The sequence below is a fragment of the Globicephala melas genome, chromosome 2 (genome assembly GCF_963455315.2).
Source record: "Globicephala melas chromosome 2, mGloMel1.2, whole genome shotgun sequence".
Lineage (NCBI taxonomy): Eukaryota > Metazoa > Chordata > Mammalia > Artiodactyla > Delphinidae > Globicephala > Globicephala melas.
In genome coordinates this window covers 57,182,880-57,200,969 of record NC_083315.2, presented here as the reverse complement: position 1 = coordinate 57,200,969, position 18,090 = coordinate 57,182,880, and the positions used below count along the sequence as shown (strand labels likewise).

General features: G+C 34.6%; 1 protein-coding gene across 1 annotated transcript in view; it reads right to left on the bottom strand.

The window, feature by feature from the left end:
* Positions 1-18,090, bottom strand: part of IREB2 (iron responsive element binding protein 2) — a 49,115-nt gene that overhangs the window by 5,083 nt on the left and 25,942 nt on the right. The window contains exons 8-20 of the mRNA XM_030874869.2: positions 17,697-17,836; positions 15,066-15,237; positions 13,014-13,114; positions 10,830-10,946; positions 9,599-9,758; positions 8,669-8,804; positions 7,408-7,492; positions 6,888-7,044; positions 6,452-6,576; positions 4,866-4,970; positions 4,627-4,769; positions 1,822-1,969; positions 1,614-1,736 (exon numbers count right to left, since the gene is read on the bottom strand). Coding sequence (XP_030730729.1) covers positions 1,614-1,736; positions 1,822-1,969; positions 4,627-4,769; positions 4,866-4,970; positions 6,452-6,576; positions 6,888-7,044; positions 7,408-7,492; positions 8,669-8,804; positions 9,599-9,758; positions 10,830-10,946; positions 13,014-13,114; positions 15,066-15,237; positions 17,697-17,836 — 1,712 coding nt within the window. The remainder of the gene's footprint in view (positions 1-1,613; positions 1,737-1,821; positions 1,970-4,626; positions 4,770-4,865; positions 4,971-6,451; positions 6,577-6,887; positions 7,045-7,407; positions 7,493-8,668; positions 8,805-9,598; positions 9,759-10,829; positions 10,947-13,013; positions 13,115-15,065; positions 15,238-17,696; positions 17,837-18,090) is intronic.

The following is an 18,090-nucleotide window of genomic DNA, read 5'->3' as shown; positions in this document are numbered from 1 at the left end:
AAAAGGTAGCTTATCATTAGTAAGGCCCACTAACAAAACGCAGCTCACAACTACAGCTTGTAATCAGATTTTTAATGTCTAACTGAATGGACAGCCAAGGATCAACAGCTATATGAGGAAAGCCCGCAACAACAAAACAAAAAAAGCTAAAAAAACTTGAGGAAAAAATGGAAACCTATACCTATAATTAATATTCACGATATAGACATACCTTGTTTTTATTGAGCTTTGCAGCTACTGTGTTTTTTAACAAATTGAAGTTTTTTGGCAATTCTGTGTCAAGCAAGTCTACAGGCTCCATTTTTCCAACAGCATTTGCTCACTTCATGTGTGTGTCACATTTTGGTAATTCTTGTAATATTTCAAATGTTTTCATTATTATTTTATTTGTTATGGTGATCTGTGACAAGTGGTCTTTTTTTTTTTGCGGTACGTGGGCCTCTCACTGCTGTGGCCTCTCCCATTGCGGAGCACAAGCTCCGGATGCGCAGGCTCAGCGGCCATGGCTCACGGGCCCAGCCGCTCCGTGGCATGTGGGATCTTCCCGGACCGGGGCACGAACCCGTGTCCCCTGCATTGGCAGGCGGACTCTCAAACACTGCGCCACCAGGGAAGCCCATCTGTGACAAGTGATCTTTGATGTTACTATACGACTTGCTGAAGGCTCAGATGATGGTTAGCATTTTTTAGCAATGAAGTATTTTTTAATTAAAGTGTGTATAATTTTTTTTAAATATGCTGTTGCACACTTAATAGACTACAGTACAGTGTAAACATAACTTTTTATATGCACTGGGAAACGAAAAAACTTGTGCAGCTCGCTTTATTGTGATAATCACTTTCTTGCAGTGGTGAAGAACCGAAACTGGAGTATCTCTGAAGTATGTTGGTACTTAAAATTCTTATCTTACAAAGACAAAAGAATTAGACTTATTCCCACAACTCCTTAGAGTATTTACATTTTAAGGGGGAGGGGAATTAAAGATTCAAAACAAATGACGTTTGTATGATTATGATAGCTGTGAGGGCTGTATTTTGACCAGCCTCTTCAACAACTACAATTGTAAAGAGAAGCACAGTATGAGTATGAAATGGCAGAGAGCACACGTCACAGGACTATTCTCTCCAACAGATTCCCTATTTGCTCTTCAACAAGGAAACAGTTTCAACAGAAATGTCTTCCTAGCAGACAGCCAGGGACCAATATCACCTATTTGGAAAAAGATAAAAGTAAAATGTGGCCCACTATCTCTGAGTCGTTAACCTTTGATGGAGCAAATCATAGAAAATTAAACGAAAAGGGGGCAAGTAAAACTACCAATGGGTATAAATAATTATTATTATAAAGCAATAATTTAAGACAGAATATCCTTTCCCTCTACCACATTTATTTTCACAAGTAAGACTGATGTAATTTTAATTAAATTCAGAGTATTAAAATGCAACTAGATTAGTACAACGTATTATATAAGGTCACTTAAAAACACCCACAGATGAGATCCAAGTAGGCATACAAAGTCTAAGTGAACAAAATGAACTTTGACAGGATGTTACTGACAAAAGGGAATATTTAAAACTCTTTGAAGTTTAAGATAAAATTTAAGAATCAATACCAGCAAGTATGGTCCTTTGGCAGCCCAATCTCTTGAATTTCCTGAACCATATTTCTTCCCTGCTAAAATAATCAGTGGGATACCTTCCTTCTGGTACAGCTCTGCAGCCTCAAATACATCTAGCTGTAGATTAAAACAAACATAAGAAATTTTAATACAAATTTTGATCTAGTTAGCAACTGCCTAAATACTCTGTATACATCCTTACCGTCTGTCCTGATGGAAAATGAACTGTTTTGGGAGCTGGTTTTCCAATGAACTTATTAAAAAGCTTGATATTTGCGAAAGTGCCTCTTGTCATCACAGCATCATTACCTCTTCGGGCTCCGTAAGAGTTGAATTCACGAGGGGTAAGGCTGCAACAAAGTTATGAAAGTTAGTTTTTATTTTAGATGGAAAATAATCACATTATTAAATTGTAAAACTTACTCATAAACACTTTTTTATTATGGAAAATTTCAAGCATGCACAAAAGTAGAGAAAACAGAACAGTGAATGCCCAGGTGCCTATCACTACTGTACAATAATCAATTCATGGAATCTTTGTTTCTTCTATAATCATCCTCCATTAGACTGTTCTGAAGAAAACTCAGATATCATATTTTAACTGTATACATTTCAGTATGTTTCTCTAAAAGATATGGACTTAAAAATACTACCTTGTTACAAACAAAACCCTCCGAACTTCTTAATACCAGCTAGCCAGTCAATATTCAAATGTCCCTGGTTTTCTTATTACTTTTTTAGTGGTTGGTTTGCTCCAATCAGGTCCAAATATGGTTTATAAATTCATCCAGTTGATCTCAAGTCTTTTTTAATCTATATGTTCCCTCTCCTATTTTGTCCCCTCTTATACTTTATCTAAAGAAATTAGGTCATTTGTAGTGTAGTTTCCTATATCTAGACCGTGCTGACTGCATCTCCACAGTATCATTTCATATGTTGTTCTCCCTCCTGTATTTCTTGTTAACCAGATGTCAAATCTAGTGACTTGACAAGGTTTGGGTTTTTAATTTTTGCAACAATGCTGCATAGGTCGTACTTCCATCAGGAGCACATGATACCCAGTTTTCTCTTTCTGGAATGCTACCAGTGATTGATCATCATTGTCTAGACTACACTAGGGACTGCAAAATGATGATACTCTATTTCTCTTATTCCTTCTTCATTTTTTAGCTGGAAAACTTCTATGAAGACAAACTTTCCTTCATCAATGATTTGGTTATAATGAAATACATCCCATACAGAAAAGACTTTATTGTTAAATAATGAGATGGTTTCCCAACATCTTCCAAAGGTAACTTGGAGTTTTTATCTCTTTTAGTATTATTATGAACTCATGGATTTAAACATATTCATTATGTTTCAACCCATTCCAGTTATATTCTTTATTGACGCTCAACATGTCCCATCTTTGAGCAGTGACAGATTCAAGTTGGCTCCTGAGACCTTTTGACAGAAAGCCTGGAAGTTAATTGTAGTTTGGTGGGAATTAAGACACTCTTTGGTAGTCTCTATAGCTCCTTTGCTTTTGGTATAAGACATCTAGAATCATCTTGTATATTTTCCAGGGCCAAACCTGGAATCAACCATTTCCCTAAGACAAATTGGTTGCTTGTCCTAAGAATTGGTATTTAGACACCATTATCTGTGTGCTATGGGTATTCATTGCTACTGGATTGGTTACTATATAAATGACCTTTTAGGGACAAGAGAAAACTGAGCATAAGCATCTCAACAATCAACAACCAACTTCCATCAGTCTCTAATTTGGTCTTTTATGTAAAGACAACAAACATTCTTCTAATTTAAACATCTTATCTCAGGATGTACATTTAAACACTGTACTTCAGGATGGAGATGGTGAGGGGTTTGAGTGTCTTTAAAAATAAAATTTTTAACTGACGAAAACTACGGTATTAACTGTGCTAAGAAATCCATATCAGCAATTACAATAAATACAAAAATTGTGTATTTGAGAGAAGTGGTGGCTTTTTCTTTGGGAGGGGGTTGGAATCTTTGTCACAATTACGACCAAGATGGAAATCACCTTTTAAAAAATATTTGGGAGAAATAAAACTTATTTTATTTCTCACCACTATGAACAAAAGCCGTGTGTAAAACAAACTCATTTATCTTCATTAAATTACACCAAATGGAGTTGCTATTAGCAATTTCTACCAAAAAGTGTTTTAATTCCCACCAAACTACAATTAACTAGAAAATAAATTCAAACACAGATTTCACAATAGCACTAATGAGATTATAGTAAGAGCTATGCAGTATTACATGTCAAACAAAGCTAGGTAGCACTGATTTTTATAAGATATTTCAATGAAAAGTCTTATCATTTGCATAGCTCAAGCATCAAAAAGCTAATCAGGCAGCAATACCACAAATTCTACCTTTAGCAAAATTTTGTCTCTGGTGTTAAAACAGTTCTTTGATAACCGAGCAACTCTACGTTATTAATCACACAGAAATGAAACAAAATCTTTCTAGTTTTGGATTTATATATCCTATGTAAATGATCTCCTTCACATTCACATTTATTATTCTTGTGAAATTTTACACTCGAGAAGCAGAAATTCATTGTCTTTTGATTTGATACAGATCAAGCCTAGCCTCACGCAAGTACATTTTATAGCCCAAAATACACATATTTAAATTGTGCAGTCCAACACTGGAAGATGGTTAGAACCATCAGGCTTTATTTGGTAGGTCAAACCAATCTGACTTTTCAACAAAGTAGCACTGAAAAAGAGAACTCCTGTTTCCAATTAGTTGTTTACTTAATGGACAAGGGCTCAATTTAAAATAGTAATTTCAATTTCTAAAGTTACAAGCAAAAGCAGGTACAACAGGTATCCCAGTTATTGCTTAGGTCAAATACATAGACAATCAGACACCCATGATAGCATGTAATTTACTGGATAAAGGAACATGACCAGTAAAAGCCTCTTAATTAATGAGAAAGATAACACAAAAACAGCCTATAACCATGTACACATACCCTCTGTTTGTCAAATACTTAGCAGCAGGACTACTCCTAGCAATGCTTCCAGCAGGTGATATATGATCTGTCGTGACAGAGTCTCCCAGATATAATAAGACATGGGCATTTTCAATAGGCTGGAGTGCAACTGGCTCTTTGGTCTAAAAGGTAAAAAATGGTGAAGGCATTTAACTCTTCATGAGATTTTTAAAACTTCAAACAATTTTTTAAGTATCAAATAGTAAAAAAGTACTTACAAGCTTATCAAAAAATGAAGGACATCTGATATAAGTAGACTTTAAATCCCATGGAAACAAAACTGAATCTGGTACTTCTAAAGAATTCCACCGTTTATTTCCCGTCTGTGAATATGGTTTTGGTTGATAAACCAAAAGAGAGATAAAATGGAGTCAGAAAAAGAGGTTTATGAAAATGAGGAAATTAACATAGTACTTAGGTTAGAATTAAAAAAAGAAAATAGGCCTCATCCATTCGGAAAGAAAGCTAAAATACTGCATTCTATAAAATTATGACATTTTTGGACTGAACTGATAAAATTTGCTCATCGAATTCCAGCACACCAGATTTTCAGGAATGCCCTAAGAGTTAAGTTTCAATACAAACTGAATGTGAACGACTTTACAGAAACCCAGAAAAGCTAAAGAATTTAGAAAGATCTAAACATGTTGCTTAACTTAAAACATTAAGCGTGTTTTGGGGTATACTTTTAATATTTAAGAATATTATCATGGAGAAAACCTTTTTTTCTCCAACATATTTGTCCTACATCACTGTATTATTAGTCCTGCCTTCAAACTATGTTCAAAATCTCACCATTACTCACCACCTCCACTGCTACCCCAAATGTTCCATGCTATTACCATTTTTTACTTTGGACTACTACATACAATAGGTCCTCCTGACTCTATCCTTATTACCCAACCCTCTTGCCCCAATATAGTTTCAATTCAAAGACAGTGTAATCTTTTTGATTATGACACTCCTGTTCCACACCTTCCAATGGCTCCCCATCTCACTTCAGAGTAAAAGATTAAATTTTAATAATGGCCTAAAATTCCCTATGTAATCTGGACATCATTTCCTACCACGATCCTTCTTACTTCCTATGTTCTAGTCACACTGCCTTCATTACGGTTCCCTCCTTAAGGCCTTTACACTGGTCCCTCTACCTGGTAAGCCCTGTTCTTTTTTTTTTTTTTTTTTTTTTTTTTTTTGCGGTATGCGGGCCTCTCACTGTTGTGGCTTCTCCCGTTGCGGAGCACAGGCTCTGGACGCGCAGGCTCCGCGGCATGTGGGATCTTCCCAGACCAGGGCACGAACCTGTGTCCCCTGCATCGGCAGGCGGACTCTCAACCACTGTGCCACCAGGGAAGCCGAGCCCTGTTCTTTGTTCACATATATGACTAACTTGTTCACCTCCTTCAAAACTTTGCTCAAATACCATGTTTTCAACTATCCTATATAAAACTGCAATCTACTCCCCAAATTTTACACAATTGGTTCTCTTTACCCTGTTCTGTAATTTTCTACAGCACTCATTACTTTTTAACATATTGTGTAATTTACCTAATTATTCTGTCTACAGTTTACTATCTGCCTCTCCCCTTGAGAACTTTGTGTTTTCTTCACTGATATATTCCAAACAGCTAGAAGAGTGCCTGGCACATACTAGGGTCTCAATAAATATTTGTTGGGTTTCCCAACAAATTTAGAATCAAAATTTAGAATCAAATTTTAATTTTGATTCTATTCAGAAAGATACATGAAATAAAGAAACACTGCCACTTTATTAAACCTTTTAAGAAACAAATGAGAGTCTTACCTCTGTCTTCTCTTTTAATGCTTTAAACATGGATAATACAACATGTTCTTCCTCTATCTGATGAACTTCTTCTCGACTAGGCCAAATATCATGTAGGTAAATATTCCTGCCAGTAGGGTCAGTACCTGGTTAAAAATTTTTCATATGAAATTTAATATAAAAAGTAACTCCCTCAAAATGTTCACATCTTTTCAAAGACACATCACAGAAACCAAGTATATTATTCAACAAGAGTGCTTCAGGTGTAAGCAGCTGAAAGAACTAATTACTTGCACATTATATATTCTTCATATGAATCAAAAATTAATAATGCATCGTGATAAGATTTTCTGAAATAATTCAATAAATGAACGGTCTAGGAAACATTTCAAAAGTACAACTTTTGGGGAAAAAAGTGTGTACAGGTATATATGTATACATATAAAGGAAAAGATACCTAAAGGCTCCGTCTGGAAATCTATATTCACTGTGCCTGCTATGGCATAAGCTACCACTAAGGGTGGAGAGGCAAGGTAATTGGCACGAACACAATCACAAAGACGACCTTCAAAATTTTTATTTCCAGATAAAACTCCACAAGTAACCAAATCACCCTGAAAAAACAAAAAACACAAATGAATATATTCAATTCAAGAGATGGTACAAATTTGGATAATCACATGTAAGAAATCTCAAATATTACACTTCTGAGGGCATGATAACCAAAAGCATTATTTCCAATTATTAGGTACAGAACTATCAATACTGTAAATAAACTAAAATAATTCCTGCACTATTAAGGAATTAGTTCAAGGTTCTAAAAATGACTTCAAAGAATCATTTTATGATTGATAGGTTACTCTTCCCAAGAGATGCAAGGACTACAGAAATATAAATACATTAATATACATTTTTGATAATAGTGAAATACAGTTAGGAAAAACCATTTGGATGTCTTACTGATCCACACAGTTTACCTGTTTTACTGCATTTAAAACTGCTTCTGATAAGGGTGCTGTATTTCCCACACATGTTGAACATCCATAGCCAACTATTTCAAATCTGCATTTCAAAAAATAAATGTGATTGGACAGAAAATCACAACATTTGTAAAGAAAGGACAAGTCTTATCTTTCATTTCCATCACTGTAGTAAGATTGCTGAAGAGAATATTCACAACACAGGAACCTTCATCAACATGTTCATTTCACAGCTTTTGAGCAATCAAGTCTGACCCTCAGCCAGGCTATCTGTACTGAATGCAAACCTCTGAAGAGCCCTGATACTTAGGACACTCCCTAGTTAAATTTGGTTAACTAAATCTGACACAAAACTTATCAAACTACGCAAGAAAATTCTTCAGATACTACTCGCTAGGAATATAACATGACCGTTCAAAAAATCGATATTATACTGTCCTCCAAAGGGGTTTAAACTGTCAAATATCAAGAGGACCTGGCTGCAACAATCCGACCAAAGGCCCCCAAAGAGGCACTGTAATTGGGTACTCTGATAGGAGTAATCTTTTAATTCTCAACCAACTAAACCCAAGAAAAGCTCCTGACAAAAACTCCAAGATGATATAACTTAAAAATTACAGGTATAATCCTCAAAATTACTTTCAGCTGCTCTTCCAAACAAAGAAAAAAACCTAAAACTTGGCAGTTTTGCAAAAGAATTGATTTACGTAAGACACTATGTTCCAAAATACACAGTGAAAACACAGCTAGCATCAATTATTTTTTTGAGTACATAAACAATATAAGTTATTTTCTCCAAAGTTCAGGGACAACTTAACCTATGCTTAATGGATATAATAATCTCACAAAACCTCAATTAAGACAATTTATTCAGTTAATAATGCAACCTATATCTTACTCTGTTCTGAAAACTGATGATCTACATGACTCATGCAAATTATGCAGTACTTGGTACCATCCCTTACCTGTCTGTCACTGTTACTTGGTTTTACTTGTTTGTCTTGTGTTTCCATCTTTAAATTAGAGATCACATCTCCTACTTCTTTGTAGCCAACACAATGCCTTGCTGCTCATTGAATATGCCTAGTAAATGTCTGCTGAGTGAAACGGCCTCAAAGATTTTGTGGTAATGGCAAGGCAACAAGTAGAACTAAAGCGTTTTTTTCTATCTTCTTTTTGTATATGAAAGGTCCTAACAAGTAGTTTCAATCACTGCTGAATACCAATGTCAATATAAAGAGTGGTAACCATCACTTACCCGAGCTTACTAAGATATGGTAATACTCCACTTGAACTGAGGTAATGTGTAACCATCCCACTGCCTGGAGATAAACTTGTTCTTATATAAGGTTTAACATGCAGACCAGCTTCAACAGCTTTTTTAGCCAAAAGACCTGCAACAGTAAATAAACAATAATTTATTATGGCAATGTTTCTCTCTCTCTTTCCCTCATATTAAAGTAGGAAGTAAGAAAGGGTTTATGGTTTATTTTACAGGTCATCTCCAATACAGGTTAGGGTAAAAGTCTAAAATTCACACATTTACTGTCATTATTTTGTTCACTTTATTCTACTGATTTGTTTCATTTAAAACAAATAAAAAATTGTGGTAGATATACTAGCTTTTACATTATAAATTATTAATATACAATCTGATATCATGGCATCATGCACACAAATGGAAAAGGGTATATAATAACATCATGTACACATATAACACATACCATTAAATGAACCATTTTAAATGCTATAATCGTAATGAACTAATAGCAATTTAACATTTATTATACTTGATTTTATATGATTAATGAATTGCTCCATGTACATACAATTGATTTCATTTATATTCCTTGTCAATAATCTTTTACTTCCTTTGTGTCTCAACTGAATCTAATACATTGCTATGGTAAATGTCTAGTAGATCAAAAGATCTGCTAATTAACTATACTTCTAAATTGACAGAAAAAACAGATACAACCTAAAGCTCACAGATACATGATATAATTTTAAAAATTCACCTTCTTTGTAATAAAAACAAAATTAATAACATAAGTCAAACTTAGGCTCCTTAAAACCTAATTAAAAACTCAGGTTCTCAATATCAAACACAGGCATCAATACTCATGCATAATCTAAGAAACAGAATGTGAATATAACAGAAAATGTATGGCTATAAACCACAACCTACCTGCAGCGAGCATGACAGATGGATTGCAATTATTGGTACAACTGATAACGGCGGCAATGACCACAGATCCATGAGACAGCTTATATTCACTTCCTTCATAATGAATAGAGACGATATCATTTTGCTTTTCAGCTGCAATTTGGAAGCCTTTAAATCCAACCTATACAAATTTGCACATAAATATAAACTAAATATTCTGGATATGTATAGAAAAAAAGACTGGTAGAAAATATGGCAGACCCTTGACTTTTGATAAGTTCTGACTATTTGTGAGTGATGCTGAAGTTCCATGTCATTCAGTAGTTATAATTCAGCTGAAGCATGAATTTGAATAATCATGACAGGAGTCTGGTGGTGTTCCTAAGCTTTTATCTACTGAGTCCAGCCAACTACTCATGATCCAGATCTTATTTGGCTTTGCTGTTCTTTATTCATTCCTACTTAACAGTAATTCTCAAGAGATGGTACAAACATTTTCTGTTAAAAATGTCCTTGAACATTTGCTTCAAAATGATCCTGTGTGTCTATATGTATGTAGAACAGATGAAGCAAGATGGGTTATGAGTTAGTAATTGTTCAAGTGAGGGACACAGGAATTCATTACACTACTTTATTCCTGTAGAAGTTTGACATTTTCCTCAAAAAAAAAGAAAAAAGAAATTATAAAAAGAAAGGCTCTGAAAAGCCAGCTACTAGTTCTCAGAATAGAAAAAGTGACAAGATTGAAGCCATGATTCTCAAGACGGGAAGTACAAACCCTGAAAGTCAAAGAGGTCACTTGGTATTTAGTTAATTTACCAGACTTTAAGAGAGTAATCACAACAGTGTAGTGGTTTTGTTCTAGTCTGGGAAATCACAAAAGTCTAGAGCAGTGCTGCCCAACAGAATTTTCTGTGATGATGTAAATATTCAATAGTTATGATGTCCAATACAAGAGCCACAGCCACATGTACCTATTCAACTTGAAATGAGGCTATCATGACCGAGAAACTCTATTTTTAACTTTAAATTTTTATTTATATATACCCAATCAACCTCTGGTCCTCACAGTGGATCTGGGAACAAGCTCATGAAATGTCTGACTTGCACTTTGGACAGAGGCAAAGGAGGGGGCTGCTGGTGTGTGCCAATAACATATAAAAATACAGCAGTTGATTGAGTTCATGGGTCATCCTGCTAGTTCTTCACTACTTACTTAGCACAAAGTGTATTGACAAATAAGGTAATCTACCTTTTCATTTAAGCAAGCTTGGAAATCACTTTTCATATCTGTCAAAGCAACTCTATCTTGAGGTCTTTTTGGACCACTGACAGATGGAACTATTGAATTCAGATTAATCTGGATCACCTAGGAAATGAGAGAAAAGAGGGAGAAAAGTAATTAGAATTCGTAAGTACAGATTCCAACATGAGTACTACTTTCTGATGCAGAATGAATATGCTCACATTTGTTTTAATGCAATTTGTTTTAATGGTGATATACACTCCCAAGAAATATTTTAAAACAACTCCATTTAATTTATGAAACATAATATATAAAAATTTGCTAAAAGACTAGCAGACCAGTATGCAAACTAGCACAACACCAACCATACAGTCTATATAAAATTTTTTTCCCCCAAATGGTTTTTTCCCACAAAGATAACACTATCTTCACACATGCCTGATGATAAAGTAGATGCCTGTGCCAGCTAAGTTTATTGCTTCTGAGCTCCAAATTCATCCTTCTTTGCCTGCTCTGTGATAACAGAGGTGGGCTCAGTAAACATTTCTCCTTTCTCAGCTTGTACGATGTTAAGTCTGGTCAATAGAGGGTGCTTGGGGGACACAGCAGAAAAAGGTTTTTCTACTCCTGGTTCTAGTTTAGCTAGCCAGGCCCCTGCAGACCATGCTTTTATTCCTTGGTTTAAAAAAAATCATATTTTATAAAAATTCCACCTCCCAGCTAGGTTTCTATTAATTTCTTCTGGTATTTCTACCATTTCCCTATGTACATTTTATTTGTGTATAATCAATTCAAACAAATTTTTTTCACTACGGCTTTCATCATTATTTAACAGCCCTGTTTATTCTGGTTGAGCACAACTGAAACACCTGCTTTTCCTACACTTTTATTTCATGGATCCAGGTGATCCTAGTCTGTGTATGTATTAGTTTCTCTTGAAATCAACATCCTGGTGAATTTTAGTTTTATTTCTTATCTATCTGGTCAGGTTTTTAATAGGCACATTTATTCCATTTCATTATACCACCAAAATGTTTCCATTTAATTGTTCTTATTCTTTCCCTTTTTAAAAAAAATGTGGACAGAGCACTAGATTTGATAAATGGTGCTGAAAGGGACCAGAAAATAATCAGAGAAGTTAGAAGATTTGCCCAGAACGTCACACAAATTCAATTCCTATGGGTTCTATATGGCACTCAATATACTATATGTATTCACTTATTCACCTAACATGTTACTGAACATCCACTATGTGCCACGCACTCTTCTAGGAGCTGGGGACAGAGTGCCAAACAAAGCAGGTGAAGTTCCTGTCCTCATGGAGCCTACTTGTATTCATTCTAGTGAGGGAAAGACAGGCAAATAATTATACAAATTGATAGGTATCAGGCAGGGATACAAGCTATGAGGAAAAATAAAGCTGGGTGAGAAAATGGATTTCCCAAGAAAAAAGAGCTTAACAGTTAACCATACCAATGATAACACCAAGTTGATTTAGATCCCTGACACACTTCTAGAAAGTGAATTTTATTACAACTTTCCTGAAAGTGAATTCTATTACAACTTTCCTGAAAGTGAATTCTACCTACTTCAATATAAATTTCCAAAAGATAAGAAATATTTACTTAGACTGTAAAAATATCTTTAACATTTAAGATCACATAACTGTATATCCCCTTCATAACGGTGGATTTTTTACAAAGTATAGACATTAACCAGGTGCAGACATCATCAAAATTGATATTTGGGGAGTAGATTATAGTATTCTTATCCTAAAATAGAAAAAAATTAGACTGATAAATCGAGTCAATTTTATATTTTAAGTACTAAAAATTGAGACTTGATAAAATGTCACAAAATTTACTGTAATATAAATCTATGTAAAATTAATGAATAAAATCAGAGTTGGGTCACAAATAACATTACCTTGTTAAATAATAACAGCTATCATTTATTGAGGACTTACTATGTGCTTGAAACTGTCATAATGAATTTGTACTTAACCTCTTAAGAATCCTATGAGGTAGATATTATCTTCATATTTCAGAGATGAGGAAACTGAGGCAAAAAGGTTAAAAAAGTGCCCAGGTTGTATAGCTGGTAAGTCTTAGAGGTGGGATTCAAACCCAGGTGGTCAAGCTCCAGAATTTACAGTCTTAACTACTATTAGGTGGGTTATTGTGTATATACCTGGGAATACTCAGGTTCTCTTGAATTATCCTGGTCATTTCGAAACAATTTCACAGCTTTAAGGTATGTTTCCATTGACTTGAGTTTGGCTTTGTCAAAACCTAAAAAGATGATTAACAACAATAAAAATCCTTTCAGAAATTTTTAAATCTTTGGGGGTAACGATGCCGAATTTCAGTGATGAGCAAGAAACAAATATTACTTATTACTAAGCACTCAGAAAAGATTTCTTTACAAATTGGTATTATTCTCAATAGTAAAAATGTTACCCTTCATGAAAACACTTTATAAAATACATACCAGAACCCCCCCTTTTAAAAGTTACTCAATCACAGACAAGATCAGAAATACTGAGCCAGTTATATAAAACTCACAAAAATATTGTTTCCAAGAGAAAAGCCAATAACAAAATTCAACATAATGAATCACTAGCCACCATGAAAGATGAAATTCATTACCTTCCCTAAACAATAAGCAACATTAATATAATAGTCAAAATGAAAGAATAAAGTAAATGAAAGTTAAGAATAAAGTAAATGAAAGTTAAGAATAGTTTTACAGAGCAGGATAGAGATTTAACAAGATCTTCCAGAAATTAAAAGAACTTAGATGTTAACAATAAAGTTTCCAATTAAACATTCTGGTAGTTATCTGTAAGCTTGATGAGAAGTAAGTAACTGTGGCAGATTATATTTGCCAATGACTGCCACAACAATATCTATCCCAAGTTACATGTTCTCTTACAATGTGACATTGACATTCAACCATCAAGAGGTAGAATCTACGTTCATTCCCCTTAAACCTAAGCAATGTAATTTCTAGCCGGCTAGCTGGCTAACTGGCATGTACCTTCTCCCCAACCCCCTACACCCCTGCTCTCTCAGGTTACCAACCCTTGAAAAGCCACCATGTGAGAAAGCCCAGATTATATATTCAGAAACCATAAATAGGTGTTCTGGCTGACAGTCCCAGCTGAGTTCCCAGCTGACGGCCAGCATTCACTGCCAGACATTCAAGTGAACAAACCTTCAGGATTCCTGGCCCTAGCTTTTAAGTCTTGCAGTTGAGGCTCCAGACATCATGAAGCAGAGACAATCTGTACCTGTATGAATTACTGACCCACTGAAACTATGCAGCAATAAATGATTATTGCTGTTTTAAGCCACTAAGTTTTAGGACAATTTGTTACAGTGACAGATCATTATGACATTAATTAATATCAATATGTAAGGAATAAGGCATTTCTCTCTTGAACATTCTGCCACCCAAAATCTAGTTTAGAGAAAACTCTGTATTCTATGAGGACCATTCCTTCCAAGGTTCCAAAGGACCAGTCATCCATTTTGCCATTTGACTTATCATAATCTGCCCCCAAACTGAAGAATACTAGGATATATCTCCCCAATATACTTATGATGAGATTAGTAGTTCAGTAATGATCTCTTAAAAAAAGAAGTGGAGCAAATAAAGAGACCCTGCTTTTTAAAGAATAGGGGCCTTATAAAACCAACACATTCTGGTTTTGCAAGTATTTTCTATATTAGTCAACAGAAGAGTGGTCAAAGTTCCTAGTTAATCAGGCTACAATAAGAATTTGGAACCTGTAACCCTATGCTGCTTTTCACAAAATTATGTGCTTCTTCTTTAGATAGAGCACTGGTTCCCAAACTCTGTCTCGTGGCTCCTCTCTTCCTGTATGTAGAAGAGAACAGCTGTAAATGTGTGCAAGCCTGACTTCCATTAAATTGCAACCTCTGATCACTAACAGGGTGGAGGTATCCATTATTAATCATTGGGAAAACGTGAGGCAAAGATCAGCAGTTTGAATAACTCCTCTAAACTGCTGTAAATGGGTTACAGTGGATTAGGGTTTGAGGACACAACACTCTTTAAACACATCTGATGCAGTTTATTTCAAAGCTGCTGTTTTAAAATAAGACAATTTCATGAACATTAAATAACATGTACAAGGTAGTAATTTATTATACAATATTTCAGATAGACACATTGGAAATGTAACACATTTATCCTAGTGATCTTATACGTCCTTACCTGTATGTTCTAAATGTTTTAATGTCACATTGTCAACAGGGAAAAAGCTGAGGATAGCACCATATTCTGGACACATGTTTGCTATTGTAGTTCGATCTACTATAGATAACTGTGAAACTCCACTTCCAAAAAACTCAACAAACTTTCCAGCCACTCCTACTTGTCTGAGGTGCTATATAAGGAGATACATAGAAACACACACAAAATTAGCATGGATTTTCTGAAAACTATAAAATCTAATCTTTAATCCATTACTACTGACAGTGAAAGAGGTCCTCTGTTATTTTTATGAAACATCAACTCATTCTGGTTTTCCAGGTATTTTAAGGTAAACAGTCAATAGAAGAGTGGTCAAATGTTACTATTAGGGTAGAAAAGGGCTTGAAAGTTCAAAATGGCTAAGATTCCCGTTTTAATGTCTCTGAAATCAGCGTATACCTTAGACTCTATGGTGTGTCTGTTAGCTGGCAGTCTTCTTTCTTTCTTAGCAGCACATAAAACAGTGGTGCTTCTAACCAATGATGGCATCTTAGATTTAGTGAAATACTAATATACTGATGAAACTGTGTATTGAAATTCAAAAAATTATATACTGCTATAAAAATTCTTCGAATTCCAACTACTGATCCAAATATTTACAGCATCACTAATTATAGGTAAATTTCTTTTTTTTTAAAGGTATTTTGTTTTTGATGGGGACCATTTTTAAAGTCTTTATTGAATTTGTTACAATACTGCTTCTGTTTTATGTTTTTGGTTTTTTTGGCCATGATGCATGTGGGATCTTAGCTCCCTGACCAGGGATCGAACCCGCACCCCCTGCACTAGAAGGCAAAGCCTTAACCACTGGACCACCCGGGAAGCCCCCCAGGTAAATTTCATTGATAGGATTTAACATATGGCCTCAAATTTAATTCCTTCTAAAATCATTTTTCTTATTACTCATTTTTAAGTAACCAAAACAGCTACCCACCTCAATTGTAAAATGGTGTCAGAATGGTATAGAGGGACTGCTCAGCACAGTGACGATGTATGAAACAACATTCAACCTATGAATAACATTAAGCTCTAACATTTTATAAGTGCTAAGGATCACTTAATCCAAACGTTTTATAGATGCAGAAACTCAACCCTAAAAGAAAGATGTTTCCTAATTTTCACTGTTTTATTTTTGAGGATAAGAGCCATATAGATTAGATATAGCAAGCCAAATGCTGCTTTCCCCAAATTAATGAGGTACCACAATATACATTTTGAAAAACAATATATGATTAATCCTACAAAGATCATGAATAGAACAGGACCTCAAATATGGGACAAAATAATCAAAAAGGTACATCTACATAATAAGTTTAATTTTTGCATCAATAAGCCAAAATGTCAAAAGTACACGTAGAACATTGTTAAGAAAAAATATAGCTGGAGGAATCTAAAAAGCACCATTAATTTTCAGGATGTGTGAAGGAAAAGAATTGATTTTTCTAAAATTATAATGGGATATCCTTTTTCCTGTAGGAATAATCCTTCAATTCTCTAATTTAACTTCTTGATCTTTTGGTACCACACACTGAATCAATCATTTCTGCAAGATGTCAATTTTTTTCTAATTAGGGAAGAGGGATCAATACTAAATGGTGAGAGGGAGGTAACACCATTTACTTTCCCTGCTGAGTATTCTGAAAGCCTTCAGACCAGTAACCTAACAGAAAATGCTGAGATACTGGGATCCAAATTGGAATTATTTGTGGAACATTTCCCAGGTTCATTCATTGAACAAAATGGGACTTAATCATTACAATAAAGTTAGTGAAAACGAGAAATTTAGGATGGAGAGTTACAAATTATTGTCTTTAGGAAACCCTACAGTACATATATTAAACGCATGCAGCCAATATTTTAAAAATTCAGAGAAAAAATTTCTATATGATACTTTTATCATTTCTTTTTATTTTTAATTGAAGTATAGTGGATTTACAATGTTGTGTTAGTTTCAGGTGTACAGCAGAGTGACTTTTTTTTTAACTGTTAAAATAGCCAATAGAAAAATCTGACACTACCACATTTTTACAGCCTATATTTTTTAAAGTACTAATACAGTAATAGTTTTCAGGGGACAAATGATTCAAATTTGTCAAATTAAAGGAGATGCAATTAGACATTTCCTAAATACGACTTTTTTTTTTTTTTTTAAATTCACGAAGGCAACAAACATTCACAGAGGCAATAAGGCATAATGGTTAAGAGCATGGACTAAAGAACCTGACTGCCGGGTGGGAAACCTTGTTCTACACTGACCATTCAGCCCTATGACCCTCTGGTTAAGTCATTAAACCTTACTGTGTCTCAGTTTTCACAGAATTAAAATAAGGATGGCAATAGTAACAATCTCATAGGCTTGTAATGAGGAATAAATGAGTTAACATGTCAAGAGAACAATGACACAACAAATTGTTTTGTACTTACTAGTATAAAGGGTTAAATTTTGCTATTATTACTATGATGATAACTATGATGACACAGCTAATAACATCACAGTGCTGAGGATGAGTTGATGAACCCAAATCCCTGCTCTTCTACTTACAAAAAAAATCATGTCCACTAAGTTATACAGCTAGCAAAATTTTAACTTACCTTTGTAATGCCAAGAACAACATCTATGGATGTAACAAAAGGATTCGATGAGCCAGTTAATTCACATCCAACCACCTCTGGTAAAGTAAGAGAAGCTGGCAGACCAAGCATAACTGCTTCTGTTTCAATACCTCCAACCCCTAATGTAATAAAGACAGGTATATGAGTATAGCGCATTTAAAGATAATTTATCTTTGTAACATCTAAATCTCTAGGTGTTTCACGAGCTTGTCTTACACAGTACCTTGCACAGAATTACTATAATGCTATTACTGTAGATATGGAACTCAAGTCTTCTCAAAAGAATGACTCCACTCATATGGTTGGAAAAAACTGATTTTTACCTTTATCTTAAATTCAGAAAACATTTAGTATCTATTATGCTAGATACTAT